Source organism: Charadrius vociferus, unplaced genomic scaffold, assembly GCF_000708025.1.
Source record: "Charadrius vociferus isolate BGI_N301 unplaced genomic scaffold, ASM70802v2 scaffold301, whole genome shotgun sequence".
Taxonomy (NCBI): Eukaryota; Metazoa; Chordata; class Aves; order Charadriiformes; family Charadriidae; genus Charadrius; species Charadrius vociferus.
This window is the reverse complement of record NW_009646842.1, coordinates 516,581-531,247: the sequence shown is the minus strand read 5'-3', so window position 1 is coordinate 531,247 and position 14,667 is coordinate 516,581. Positions and strand designations below refer to the sequence as shown.

The 14,667-nt window shown below is 44.3% G+C and overlaps 1 protein-coding gene across 1 annotated transcript in view; it reads right to left on the bottom strand.

The window, feature by feature from the left end:
* Positions 1-3,759: 3,759 nt before the first annotated feature.
* Positions 3,760-14,667, bottom strand: part of CLCN1 (chloride channel, voltage-sensitive 1) — a 41,479-nt gene continuing 30,571 nt past the window's right edge. Inside the window, exons 13-24 of the mRNA XM_009892303.1 lie at positions 13,563-13,632; positions 11,851-11,961; positions 11,509-11,764; positions 10,678-10,811; positions 9,957-10,183; positions 9,729-9,834; positions 9,595-9,642; positions 8,166-8,248; positions 7,398-7,436; positions 6,637-6,741; positions 4,638-4,724; positions 3,760-4,158 (exon numbers count right to left, since the gene is read on the bottom strand). Of these exons, the coding sequence (XP_009890605.1) occupies positions 3,760-4,158; positions 4,638-4,724; positions 6,637-6,741; positions 7,398-7,436; positions 8,166-8,248; positions 9,595-9,642; positions 9,729-9,834; positions 9,957-10,183; positions 10,678-10,811; positions 11,509-11,764; positions 11,851-11,961; positions 13,563-13,632 (1,665 nt within the window). The remainder of the gene's footprint in view (positions 4,159-4,637; positions 4,725-6,636; positions 6,742-7,397; positions 7,437-8,165; positions 8,249-9,594; positions 9,643-9,728; positions 9,835-9,956; positions 10,184-10,677; positions 10,812-11,508; positions 11,765-11,850; positions 11,962-13,562; positions 13,633-14,667) is intronic.

The following is a 14,667-nucleotide window of genomic DNA, read 5'->3' as shown; positions in this document are numbered from 1 at the left end:
CAACTCTGCATGCTGTTTCAGAAAAAGGCAAGCTTCTGTGGTTCAAAACAGCCTCAGAATTTCGTGTTTTTCAAGCCTTGTGCTTGGATTTTTCGGGGCAGATCTGAGATTTGACTTTCTAGTTGAATGGGAAGGCCTCAGTGCTGATACAAATTCTGGGGATGTTTTGGGTGGGGGAGAAAATTATTTTTGTGTGAGGTAGCCAAGTCTGTGCTACTTGGATAGGATAAGAGATGCAGGTTTTAGAGTGAGAGATCAGCATGATTTTGTTTGCCGGACAAAGGCTTCAAGTTTAAACTTTGAGGGTGCATACTGGGATTGCCTGAGAGGGTGCAAGCTTAGAGTTCCCTTGACAAAGGTTCAGTGTCACTTTACTGCACGTTTTACACCTATTGGCATCAGCTCAGTGAAGATTTTATTGGTAAAATGGAAGTGGAAACATCTTCAGCCATCGCGAACCATCTTTGCAGTATGTTTTTTGTCCCCTCCTGGCTCCCTAGATGCATTCGTGTATGCATACTTTTTCCCAGGTGAGAAAATGGTGCAGATGAATGCTGCTTCTTCTCCAAGCGTGGGGGCATACCTGGAATGGATCTTGAGTAGTGCCTCCAGAGAGCAGCAGTAACACCCACCTTTCAGCTTCCCCACAGAGAGCAGCCCAGCTCCTCATGGTGATTCTGGGACAGCTAAAGGCAAGAGGAATGGAGAGAAACATGTGTGTGCATGTGTAGGCACACATGTGTGTGCTTTTGCACTCTGAGGTGACAAACCTTAAGAAACGTTCCAGGTTAGCTTGTGTCTTGCTCTGAGCTCCCCAAGCCTCTCCATGTGCATCATTTTTGTTCCAGCTTCATCGCCCCCAGCTCACAATCTGTCTGTCATGACTCACACGCTCTCTGGCTTTGATTTAGACTCCATCTGCTTTCTCAGCCAGTCAGATCCCAGTTCTTCTGTAACACCATAGGAGAAGTGTAGGACTGGAGCAGAACATGTATTCAGGAGAGAGGAGGGGGAAGTATACTGATTCCAGCCTCAAAGTTTCTCCTTGTCTCATCTGCCTCAGTGCAAGCATTTGGCTAAGCTGCAAAATGTCATCTGTACTTGCTAGTAATAAGGCTGGGGCTGACTTGGAGGAACTTACACAGAATCACAGAATGGTCAGGGTTGGAAGGGACCTCTGGAGATCATCTAGTCCAACCCCCCTGCCAGAGCAGGGTCATCTACAGCATGCTGCACAGGACAGCGTCCAGGCGGGTTTTGAATGTCTCCAGAGTGGGAGACTCCACCACCTCTCTGGGCAGCCTGTTCCAGTGCTCCACTACCCTCAAAGTAAAGAAGTTCCTTCTCATGTTAAGATGGAACTTCCGATGTTCAAGTTTATGCCCATTACCCCTCGTCCTATCACTGGGCGCCACTGAAAAAAGACTGCTCCCATCCCCCTGGCATCCTCCCATTAAGTATTTGTAAGTATTAATAAGATCCCCCCTCAATCTTCTTTTCTCTAGAAAATCTTCTCTCTTACTTGTCCTTCCGGAGAGTTTGTGGACCCTCAGAGCAGATGTGGTCTCAGAGTGTTGCCACTCACCACACATTTATAGGTTTTTAAAAGGAATGTCCTTTCTCCCCTGCTTATTTAAAGGACTATCACAGTTCCCTGAGAAAAAATAGCAGTTGTTTTGCCTCTTCTCTGCAGGCAGCGGAAGGTGACACAAAGGTAGCAGGGAGGCTGTGTTGCTAATGCCTGGCAGCCAGAAATGCGCCACAACCCTCTGGTGGAGGCAAGCAGCTGGTGTGCACAAAAGACTTCCCCTCAGGTCACCACTGTTTTCCCACAGGGACAGGGTGACCCTTGGAGGACTGAAGATCACTTTAGGCGGGGAAAGGCTGTCCCTAGTTAGCTTATAGAGGGGGATCACATGTCAAAGACAATACAGAGTTGGTGGGTTCTGAAGTCCAGACAGCAAAAATAAATCTCTCCCTCTTCAAGAGACTAGCTTGGGAGATTTCCCTCTATTATAAACTTATTACAGACTCTCCTACCCATGAGGATCATCAGAGAGGAATTGGTACAAGGTCAGTCCTTGGAATTAAAGCCAGGAGGGAATTTTCCTAGGGAGACTGCGTTAGGGGCAATGGTATTTTTGACTTGCTACGGAGGCAGCTTATGAAAACCCACCTGTTAAAGTGAAGATGGTCATTCAAAGTTAGATAATGCTTTACTAATATCAGAAAAGGAGATGTGGCCCAACATCCGGGAGAATACCTCCAAGAACATATTCTCAGAACTTGGATTTCTTCACTGTTGCTGATAAGTAGAAACACATGTGATAGGCTGCTTGGGACTGCATCTAAGTGCCATGGCACACCAAAAATAGGATAGAAGGAGGTGTAGAATGTTAGAGGAAAGCTGCAGAATACACAGAATTTGATTTTGCCTATTTACTGAGAAAACTTCACAAGGACAGTGAGTTAAACAAAGCAGCATCTTATCTTTGGATGCTAAGGTTTTGCATGCATGACACGAACTGACAAGACATCCTTTTGCAACATACAGATCAAAATCTGCTCCAGATTTAGAACTGGAATAGAGAGGGATAGTGCAGACAAGGGTTGAGGTCTCTGCTGTTAGTCACAACTGAGACAAGCTGGCAAAATAGAGAGCTGGAATTCTCAGATCTGAGGTATGCAGAAATATGTGGAAAGTAGGCAGGGTAGAATTACCAGGAAAGAGAGCAGGAGTTTTCAGAGAGAAACCTGTTTTCAAAGTGTAGAAAACGTGGCTTCCCTCTACTGTATTTCTTGGCAGCCTGCTCCATAATTTTTTTTTTTTGAGTTCTTATATTTTAAGACTATAACTTTGTAAAAATTGTGAACAGTGATTCATAGAGACAAACGCAGGTATTTGAAATATAGGTGCCCACATGCTGTTTTACTCCTCTTCCTCTGACCCTGAGGTTGCCCCTACTTCAGATTTTCCCATTCTATTTAAAAATTCCAGAGATGATGCTAAAACAGAGATTTTTCTCCCTTCCAGTGCTTTTCTTAGAGCCCTGGCTGAATACAAGACATAAAACATAGACCAAATTTTTTCATCCCATCTGTTTTCAGGGCACAGCTCAGCTGAAGGACAGAGGAGAAGCTCCTCACTGCACCCCCATCCCCATCCAGGAAAATCCCAGAGTAAAAATTGAGAAAGAAGAAAAAATGTTCTACGTGGGAATGTTTGGGGGGATGCAAGATGAGAGCTAGTGAAAAGAAACTGCAGCAACATGGACACAATTGCAGTCAGAAGCAGCAATATGCTTCTAGGCTGGAGGTCTGGCTGTGTTTACACTGGTGCATGCAGGCCAGGTGTGACTGGAAGGATTGCACTGACGGAGAATGAGAAGAGCTGCTCCTCCTCCACTTTCCACATGGCAGATTGACCCAGAGCATCCTGACTGTGTCCAGCAGTATTCATGTCCTGTTACAATCCCTTCTGCCATGTTATGTAGACATGGCAGAAGCCTAAGCATTATGAGCCTGCCCTTAGTCACCTTGCTGTCCACATCTGACTCCTGCACACACCCGTATAGTCCAACAGCCTGACAGTCTTTGCACAGAAGGAAAGCAGCAGAAGAAAGGGTCAGTCCAATGCCCCTTTCCCCAGCTGAATCAATCATCTGTGGGGATTGCAAAGAACATCCAAAAGCTTCTCTTTGAGGAGCGAACACAAGAAGACTGATTCAACTCCCGACTGGACTATTCCACTCACACCAGCTATAAGGGGACATCCTCATCCTCATCTTCATCCTCATCCAGGTCAGTGGAGCGTAGGCTTATGTCCTTGAGGATGTCTGAGATGTTTTCAGCAACTGGCCCTGTCAGCTCCATCTCTTCCAACTCAGTATCAGTGCCATCAGTGGAGGACAGGACTCCCCCCTCTTCATGCAAGTGTGAGGGCTGGGGGGATTGTGAGCTGGGAGGCAGTGGGGTCTCTGTGCCCAAGTCCGCTTCTTGCTGTGCTGCCACCATGCAGTCGTCCTGCTGGCTCCACACCTGACTGGTCTGTCTGACCTTCTCATTGCTGACAGAAGTCCGGTTGGTATCACGGAAACTGGCAAGGGGTGGGCGGAGGCGAACCCCAGAGCGTGTGGAACCCTCTATTGCCTTCTGGAGCTATGAGAAGAGAAAAATTTCAGAAAAAATGGATGAAAGGGAGGCTGACCCAGCCCTACCCACCAGAAGTTCATCTACTGTCCAGTCTAAAGGGATCACAAATAGAGTCCCTCTACCTCTGGGGCCTGTGGAGATCATCTTTTGCAGTGGTGGTGTAATTTTTCATTCCATCATAAATAACAAATTCCACACCACTTTCAGAGATGGTAATAGCCACTCAGTTAAGAGCCCTATGCTCATGAAAAGGATGAACCATCTAGCATCCCTGTAAACAACATCTGCTGCATCCTCTGAAATACAGTCATCCATTCGTCTACATGGCTTCCAAAAGGTTGACTCAGAATTCAACACTAGATTGAAAATGTAGCAATCACAGCTATACATATTCTCAGCTGGATCCTCCAGCACTTGTACGTTATTGCAATGATCCACAGGACATTTGCAGTTGATTAGGAGGAGATGAAAGGATCTCTACTTACCTCTTCCAAAGCCAACACTCCCCTCAGCTTTCCCATGCTGGTTACATAGGCATGACTGAGGCCCAGTAATGAGAACAATGTATGCGTCTATGAGCAAAAACACAAACAACCATTTCAGGGACTTTGGAACCTGGTAACATGATACCTGGTGCTAGAGCTGGGACTTGGAATTTAGAAACGGGAATCACAAAGGCGCATAAGTCTGCAGTTATCCCAGTGAGAAAATACCTCTCATCCCTTCCCCTTTTGCAGGTAGTTTTTCTTTTCTTCAGCCCTTTGGTAGTACAGCCATAGTTGGGAGTGTGTTGATGATGGAGAACACCTTCTCAAGGCCACTCCCACCCTGCATCTGGCAAACAGAGATTTATGCACAACCACTGTGTATTTGGGGACTTATGCAGATCCTATTTCATTTTGGTGCTGGACATTAAACTATCATATAGTAATATGCAGTCAGAACCTGCTTAGGTTATTTATTCCAGTGCTTTCCTTGGCACTAGAAGTTTCCTTTTTTACTGTTCCAGAATATTTCCTGTCAAAACTTAAGCTTGTTGCTGCTTATCCAGTGCAGTGTGAACACCGAGAACAAGTTATTCCCTTTCTCTTACAAAGCCTTCTTGAAAGGACAGATATCACACTGCTATTAGTCTTTTTTTCTTCAGCCTAAATATACCGCATTATTTTACTATTCTTCATAGATCAGGCTTTCTAAAACTTTCAGCATTCTCAGTGCCCACCTGTGGCGTATTTCCAACCTCCAAGTTCTTTAAGCTGAGGTCTAGCTGGACTTTATTTGTGGCCTTAAATTGAGTCATTCTTTCACAGCTGGTGCTTGCCTTTTTTTTTTTTTTTAACATCACATGAGGTATTGAATGCCACGTTCAAGTGTAAACTAAGGAAAATCTCATTTCTCAGAAACAAGGCATTTTATCCTAATGTAAAAGAAAATCAGACTGGTTAAATACAATTTGATCATGATAATCTGTGGTATTCTTGCCATTGTCAGTAGTCTCACATTTAGCTCTAACTATGCATACTTCAGATAGCTTGATTATTTATTCCTGAATTTTTTGTGCATCCAAGTTAAGTTGATGTGTCTGTTATTTCAGAGCTTCTCATTTACTCTTTTTTACGACAGGTATGAAACTTCCCCATTTGCAGTCTTCAGGTATCATTTCTTGTAACCCCTATATTCTCAAAGATAAATGCTAGTAATTTTCAGATTACTTCAGCCAGCCCTTTAGAAAATACCCAACTCAATTATATGCTAACCTGTTCTTATTTCACTCAAGTCTGAGATCTTACCCTTTTGATAACAGCAATTAATTAATTTTGTGCAAGGCATATGCTGACCATTCACGTTAAATGAATATTGATAAAAACATGCACTGTTGCTTCAGCAGACTGCTTTCTCTTTCTATTGAGTGAAAGCCCAGTCCTCTCTTATTCCTGATATACAATGATTGCTTTTATCCCCAGTCATTCTGTGCTAACTCTAGAAGTTGTATGACCCATCTTCCTCCTTCTTCGTGCTTCAGTTCAATGAAGAGCCGATGATATAGGGTGGTTTCAAGCAACATTTCTCATGCACTGAGGCTGTCTGTATGCCCTGACAAAAACACCGTGAGAAATCTAGGAGTAGTCACTCCAGTGCTGCGCACTGACAAAGCAGAGTGTAAATCTCAGTGTAATGCCCCCAGCAGCAAGGCTTACAATGCTTCTGTTAATGTAGTGGCTGGAAAATCCTACGTGGTGTCCAAAAGCTATTTTAATAACTGCACTCATACTTCTTATCATGTAGCCTTTCATTTTGCAGGAGACTGGAAGTACACACAGAAGGTTATAGGAACAAACTGACTTCTGTATATGGATGTGGAAGTAGCTGGTGATAGTAGTTGTAGGTGAAGACAAGGTGAAGAAATAAGTCATAGACTAGACTTGCAATAATAGATAGGGTGGAGAAAACCAGTGTATGCCTCAGAGAGACATCTGCACCCACCTTGTGCAGGGAAGTTCTCTCCACCAGTTGGAAAGGGGCAGGGTCTATGCGGCAGCTGTCAAAGCACACATTCTTGTTCAGCTCCTCCTGTTCCCAAGCATCTATCTGACACAGGAAAGAAGAGGAATCACTTTTACAGTAATCAGCAGTACTGCTGTCTTGTGTACCCAAACTAGTCCCATTCTCCTGTTAATGCTTCTTCCTTCCTATGTAGATCATTCACCTTCCCCGTTATATCACAGCCCTCAGGTTTCCAATCTTTTCCTTGCCAGATGGCAAGTCCCTATGGAAACAGAGCAATTCCAGTACCTCAGAGGTTTCCTGAGAAGGTGAGGTTTTGCTCCTTCCTGCTTAAAGAGGGAGCGAACATCTTAGCTTTCCTTTCTGAGTGCATCTTGACCTTGTCATTGCAAGATAATTGTTCCTTTGTGTAAAAAATGAAGGAACAATATAGACACACAGAAAGATTTAGGTGAGGGCGGACCTGTGGAGGTCTGTAGTCCAAAACCCTGCTCATAGCAGGGCTGACTTCAAAGCTAGATCAGATTAGTCAGAGCCTTACTCAGCACATCTAGCAGAAAGACCTCTTCTTTTATTGGGTGAGACTTGCACTCTGGGCAACTCTAAGAAGAAAATGGCTTGAGCTATGGCTTTATGTGGCAATCACTGAGGTTGTTGGAGTTCAGGATGTATTGCAAGTGATAGGAAATCAGCAAAAGAAGCACTCATTAACCTCACTCCCCTTCTGCACCCAGTCTTACCTCTTCTGGCCTCATTGTGTCAACGACTTCCACCGGCTCCTGTAAGAGAAAACACTGTTCGGGACAGAGAACCCACAGTTTCACAGAGTACAGAAAGGAAAAATTTGCACAGCCTCCTCACCCCATGTCATCCACTTTTTGTTCCAAATAGTGTATTACTGAGTGTTTAGATTTTCTTTATACTCACACATTATAAGATGTACTCTTTACTCAGTGTGCTTCCCTTGCCAATGAAGATTGATTATGGAATGCTGGTGGAGCAATTCAGGTGCCTAAACATGGTCAGCTAGTACTGCTTTAGATATCCCACATGGGGGTCAACCACTGCCCTAGAGTGGATGGTCTTCCATAGGCTTTGTATGATATCCGCCAACTCTGTGCAGATATATCAGATACCCAAGGGCATCTAAAATGGCTCAAGGCAAAATCATTTTTTATCTGGCCAAAACTGTTTGCCAAATGGAATAGAACTGCATTTTATTCCAGGTTAACCAAAATAGCATTAAGTTGATCAATGAGAAAAAGATGCCCACACTCAGTCATGATGGTGGCCTTGACACCTGAGCACATCTTTAGGAAGATGCACACTCCTTTACAGTAATCACACCCTTCTCCTTGGAGAGAGTTCCCCACTGATGCTGTCAGAGTTCAGAACCATAAGTGTGTCCATGCTTTGGCCAAATGCTGAATGGCTCTGTGTAGTAGATTCTATTTCCATTGCATTCCTTTCCCTCTTCAGAGTACTACTAGGCTCTCTGTATCCCTAACCTGGACGGCACTTTCTGTTTCGAGTGGACGGTTGTAATGGCACAAGAGCTGCTGGATCAGTTGCCTCAAACTCCTGAAATTGCCTGAAGGATGAAAACAAACACATGGATAAGAATGAAGAACAAGGGAGAGACAAAAACAGAAAGCTTCATGCCCAGCTCCTTGCCCAAGGCAGGCTGGTAAATAATATGAGGGCCATAGTAGATGGTATATGACAGGGCTGAGCCAGTCACAATCTAGCATTCAATTTGTCAGATGGTGTCTGGGACATGCCAGAATGAATATTCCCATGCAATATAGGAGACAAACCATTACAAAGTAGCCCTTTCAGATAATACTCATAGATGAGTGTCCTTGAAGAAAAAAAAACAAAACCCAGAAGCAAGATTACTAACACAGCAAACAATCTGATACAAGGGATAAACTGCTGTGATGAGAGGTTTCTGCAGTCCACAAAGAGAACGTAGTTTGGAGGATAAGTATGGAAAGCGGAGGTGAGAATTTGGATATTACTTCAAAGACAAAACATATCAACAGACTGCATGTGACAGGTACAAAAGGGTGAGGAGTCCATGGGTTGTGCCAGTAGTGTAATGGTGGGAATGAAAAAGACTGCAGAATTATTCTCCCAGGCAGGACAGTTGGGAATTACCAAAAAGGAGGAGATAGGGTTTGGTGCTGTTGGAGGAAGGTCGGTCAGAAACAATGACAGCTGTGAGCCAAACTGAAAATTATGGCAGGGAAAGCCTTGTGAAGTCACCCCATGCTCCACTTCCTCTGATCACTCCTGGATCACTCAGTACTAGCTTCATGTAAAATGTCTCTCACACTGTCCTTGTTTTGATGTGATTCTTTTTCTGCTTTGTTAAGGAAGGTGGATGGCTGTCCCACCATGTACTGCCCTGGAAGCATGAAGTGGATTTTCCTGTGTCTTACAGGTTTAGTCATACATGAGTGGTGTTAAGGAACCAGAATGTGCTATATGCTGGATTTTACGTGCTAACCTTTGGGTGCCTAAAGGCATGAGCTAAAGCCCTATCCTCTGTATTCATTCTCAAGACTGGGCTATACCTGCTTGGTTACTCACTGTCTGCATATTTCAAGACACATAAAGGAAAAAAAACCCACCGTACTGCATCAAATACACATGACATACGAATTAGAAATGAGCTATGAGTACAGTCTTGGAAGCAAAGCTAATAAAGGCTGGGGTGGCACACAAAGAACACAGTACATCAGTCTTTGTCCATCTTATTAATGGAGCTGAATCAAAGAGATGTGTGTCCAAGGGAGGAGCTATTACTGCCAAAGAGCAGCCTAAGTGGGCCGACTTTAGCCATGCTCTCTCAGGGATCACAAACAAAAGATATTTCCAGGTATGTTACACTGATGCTGAGGTGAAGTAACAAAGTACCTTTAATAGAGGAACCTTTAACAGAGGAGAGAAAACTCCTCGCAGTCTCTGGGAAATCAGTACCTCACGCAGGCACGTACACACAGTTAGCATGAAAACTTCCACAAGCTGGCTAAGATGTGGCTGGGGTATGCCAGAAGTTACCATACCTGGGAGTTGCTGTGGCTCCAAAGTTTCAGGTATTTGTTTAAGAGGACTTGTTGGGCCATTGGGCTCCTCTGGGTAACTGGGAGTGGGACTTGGGGGCCGAGGCAGCTGTTGTTGGAAAGGAGAGAAAACAAAGTTTACCCTGTGTCATTTCTTTCTCAGCCTCTGCAAATGCCTTACCGCTTCTTCAGCAGTCTCTGTGTTGCAGTCTCTCCACTTTTCTCCCTCACCTCTCCCTTCTCATCTGTATCCTCATCCTCATCAACATAAGCAAAAGATTCATGCTTCAGCTTTGGCAGGGTTGCCCACGGTCCCTTGCTGTGCCCATCGTAGGGTGCCTCAGACAGCTTCTGCTGCATTTCTCTGTTGAGGAGCCGTCGCCGTTCTGGGCTTATATGTCTCTGGAGGAGAGCCTGCAGCTCAGATCGCTCTACAGACCCCAGAAGGATCATGGTCTCTGCATAACAGAGCAGAGAAGCCGTTAAGCCACTTCAAGGTTTTGAACGTCCCCTGACACACACTGCCCCTTCCTCCCTCCAACCTCTTCAAAGTGCTCGGACTCATACTATCTAGAACTATACCAGTCATTGACCAGCCCTGCTAATTGCTGCTAAAACACTGTGGGGCTGTGGGCCACTCCTCAGCACCACATCAGAAGCAGGCTCTTTACTTATGCAAGATCCCTCCCTGGTGTCACAGTTCAGTCCACAAACTTCCCTCACACCTCCCTTACCTCCTATCTCTGCTCCTCTGCCCACACTCCGGCTTACCTGTCTGACCAGCTGAAACAGCCTTCTGTCATACATCCTCCATAGCGGAAGATTTTTAGGATGATTTTTTATGTAGCGGGTCACCCTGTCTCCTTCACAGCATGTAATTTGAAAGCTAGTTTCTTTGGCTCTTTAAGCCGAGACAGTCTTCAGGAAGGACCAGTTTCTCCACACTGCTTACCTGGCGAGTCCACCAAAGGCAAAGTCTTAACAGTGGTGCTTTGGAGTAGAGTTTGCAAGTCTCGGTATTTACAGTTGGAGGAGACAAATTTCACATCTTGGACCATAATATCCTCAACAAAGATATTGTATTTGCTGTGAATTTATGGACAATAAGGGGAAGAGTTAGCACATTAAAGATGTCTAGCAGATAAATTCCTTTAAAGTGTTCTCAACACAGTTGCTGAATAATCTTCTGTGAGAGTAACCAAAGAGGACTCTCCAACAGGATCAACACAGATTAACTGGATTTTCATCACACTTGTATTCCACTCCATTACCCTTCACCATAAAAATACACACATATATACACATATACATATAGATGTTTTATACATACATACCTATGCATATTACATATACACTAGAGAAGAAGACATCTATATGGATTTTGTTTAAAGCAAAATATCCAAAATAAAATGACATTTCAAACATTTGCTGGATAAAAAAAACCAAACCCCACTGAATTCAGAAAAAAATGGAAATGAGACACTTGAATTTTAAATTTTTAAACTGAAGCAATTTGGCAATATTAACACAAATTCAGTAATGTTGCAGATTATTCAAACCTGTGCTTTCAGTGAAAAAAATGAAAAAGACTTTTCTCCATTTCTGCGTACGAACCCTAATTCTACTGCACCACTTGTTTTTTCTCACTGCAAGCATATTCTGCCTTTTTATTTTCTTTGTAGTACCCTCCCCTTTTCATGACCTTTTATTCTCCCACGGTTTCATCCTCTTCTGCTTTATTTCTTTGCCACTCCCCACCTCCACCTATGTTCTACCACTGTACCTTATGGGATTCCAGCCCAGGTCTGGCAGGTAGGGCAACTTCTTCACCTGGATGATGCTATCATAGAGGCTGGGCTGCAGACTCTGGGCCACCATGTTGGCAAGAATGACAGCCACCATCATGGGGAGGATGTGAGAGATCTGACCTGTCAGCTCGAAGCAGATCACAGCAGTGGAGACAGTGTGGCTCACCGCTCCTGTCAGAGCTGCTGCACCTTTCCCAGGTAGTGTAGAAAAGACATAGGGAGAGAAGACGACTGTCATAAAGAAACGGCATGTCACGTCAACCAGGAAAGTCATGGGGATGGGGCCAGGTGAAGAAAAAGAAGACATGGAGACTCACCAATGACAGCATACCCTCCAGGTAAAATTTGATAAACGATACCATCAAAGAGGATCCCGTTGGGAAAAAGTGATGCCGTGATTTCCCCAATAAGACGCCCAAATGCGGCACCTGGAAAATATCACTGACAATTATGGAATTAACATCTAAGGGACACCCAGTCTGTGCTGTGCAGCTGTGCTTGGCAACCACTTGAGTATTTTCTAACAGAAACAAAATCAAAACTTACATTAAAATGACACTGGGGACTAAAGAGTAGTTCTCAGTTACAAAATATAGAAGTTAGACTCCAAGAAGAGAAAAATGTACTAAGATATGTAAATACAGTTAACCCCTTATCCTTCCATTTCGGGACATTCAAGGCACAGTGGTATTTGTTATTCTCAGGTAGGAGGAAATGTTTTCAGAATAAATACAATGTCAGTCCAAATCAAAGTTGAGGCCCTTCACATGCTCATTCTATGAATGTCCAAACACTATAATCACAGCTTATGGAAGGGTTTAGGTGGGAAGGGTCTTTTGGAGGTCTTGTTCTGATCTCTGCTCACAACTGGGCTGATATAAAAGTGAGATCAGGTCACCCAGGGCATTGTCCAGACAAGCTTTAAAAGTCTGCAAGGGTGCAGATTCTCCAGCCTTTCTGAGCACCTTAACCAAGCAAACATTTCTTTTCTTATGTTCCGTCAGAATTTCCCCTGTTGCAACTTGTGCCTTGGCCTCCTATTTACTGTGTGTCTCTAAAAGGAGTCTTTCTGTCCTCTCTGTCCCCTGCTGCATTAGGTGGTGAAGGCCGCAGTTAGATCCCCTTTCAGCAGGCTGAACACGCCCAACTTCTTCTGGCTCTCCTTGTGTGTTTTGTGCTCCATCTCCCCAACAACTCCAGTGGCCTCACTGGACTCATTGCACTTTGTCAAAATCTCTTGTATTGATGGACACAAAATAGCACAATATTCCAGAATTGCGTCCAAAATGCTGAATGCAAGGAAATAACCAATTTCTTTGCCTTGCTGGCTAGGCTTTTCCTAATACAGCCTTGTTTGTCGTTAGCTTTCATCTCTGCAAGGGCATGCTACTGACTCATGTTCAGTTGTTATCTGCCAGAACTCAGAGGTCCTTGGTGCACACCATTTCATTTAAGAGCTGTGGGTACTTAATACTGAACTTCATGAACTTGTATACTTCAGCCTAATGTAGCCTCTCATTCTTAACATTAGCGCCACATTCTTTTTATTTTTTTGGTCTTGGAATTAAAACCAGTTAAAAACCAATAAACTCCCGTATGCTACCATATTTCAGTCAGAAGAAATGAATAAGTGGTGGATTACATTGCAGGTACTAGTTTTGAGGTTATCTCTTCTAGTTGGCTTTCAGGGGTGAGAGGAACAACTACTAATAATTGTAGGATGAAAGTTTCTCTGTAGGTGAAGAGGCAGAGAAATTAGAAGGCCATGACACAGCATGCCTCCCCACAGTGTGGCTTTCCTTATGTAAAAGGACAGGGATTTCCTCCTCAATGTTTGGATTTGGGGAGTGGGAAAATGACAAAAGCAGAGGCTCAGAGGCTGGTATATGGACTGTTAACAGAGCTTGTCATAGACATCAAGTGATGACTCCTCATCCACTAGAAGAAACCTACTGGGTACGTATGCGATGTCTCTCTTACCCTCTCCACCCGTCAGACCAATATGCTGCAACACAAAACTGAAACTCACCTAGAACAAAAACAGGCATGAAGCCTCCACAGGGGATTGGCATCGTGGTAGCAATGACAGACATGCAGAACTAGAACAGAGGCAGAGGGTGCAGTTGTTACTGAGCAGCAATAGCATTTCCTGCAGCCTCACTCTACTGCCCAGCCTGTGAATCAATGAGAAGACATGTTCTGAGGGATCTGGCAGTTCAGCCAGACAATGAAGGGTAAAGGGGCTGTGGGATGTCAAGTGGAGCTGGAGGAACTCGGACAACACACCAACACTGATGCAGAGGACCTCTGGGTGACTGCTGTGGTGGCAGGGAAGTTGAATCACCAAGGGGATGGATGAACGTGAGAACTCCTTTGCCTTGGACCTCGGAACTTGAGGTTTCTTACTGCACCAAGCAGCTTAGCTTTTCATAGAACAAGGTTGCCAGAGAACAAGACTTCAGTGTGAAGGGAACTCTGGAAGTGTCTCCCCCAACTCCCTGAAGGGCTAATTCCTACGTTAGATCAGGTTGCTTATCCAGGTGACTTCTGAACATCTTTAAGGGCGGAGATTCCCCAGCTTTTCTGGGCATTTGTGCCACTGCTGACCCACACTCAGGGGAGAATTTTTTCCTGAATTCCAACTGTCATAAGTTTCCTTTATTCTAACTTGTGTTTGTTGTCTCTTGTCCTATCACTATGTTGGGCAAAATGATGAAACCCATCCTGGTACTGCTAAAACCAATTCAAATGCTGACTTAGCCCAGCACACATAGACTTATTCTGGAGGCAACAGCCTAACCTTACAAACACCTCAAAGGCCAATACACTCAGACTTTCTCAGGCAATATGACAAGAGATATCCACAGTTGAAGAAAACACAGAGAATGCTGCTGTTTCAAAAGCTTGTACAAAGAAGTGTACTGGCAAGATGTCCCTTGCTGTAGTAGCATCATCCATAGGAGAGAGACAACCATGGTCCAGTACATCAAGAGCACTACTTTCAGGTATTTTGGGACCATATTCTCCCCTGAGTGGGGAAATCCTTCCTGTTCAAGGTCCACCTCGGAGGAGGTGATGCCTCTGCAGACATTCTTGTAGATGTAGACAGAAGAAATACTAATCTGTAGACAGAC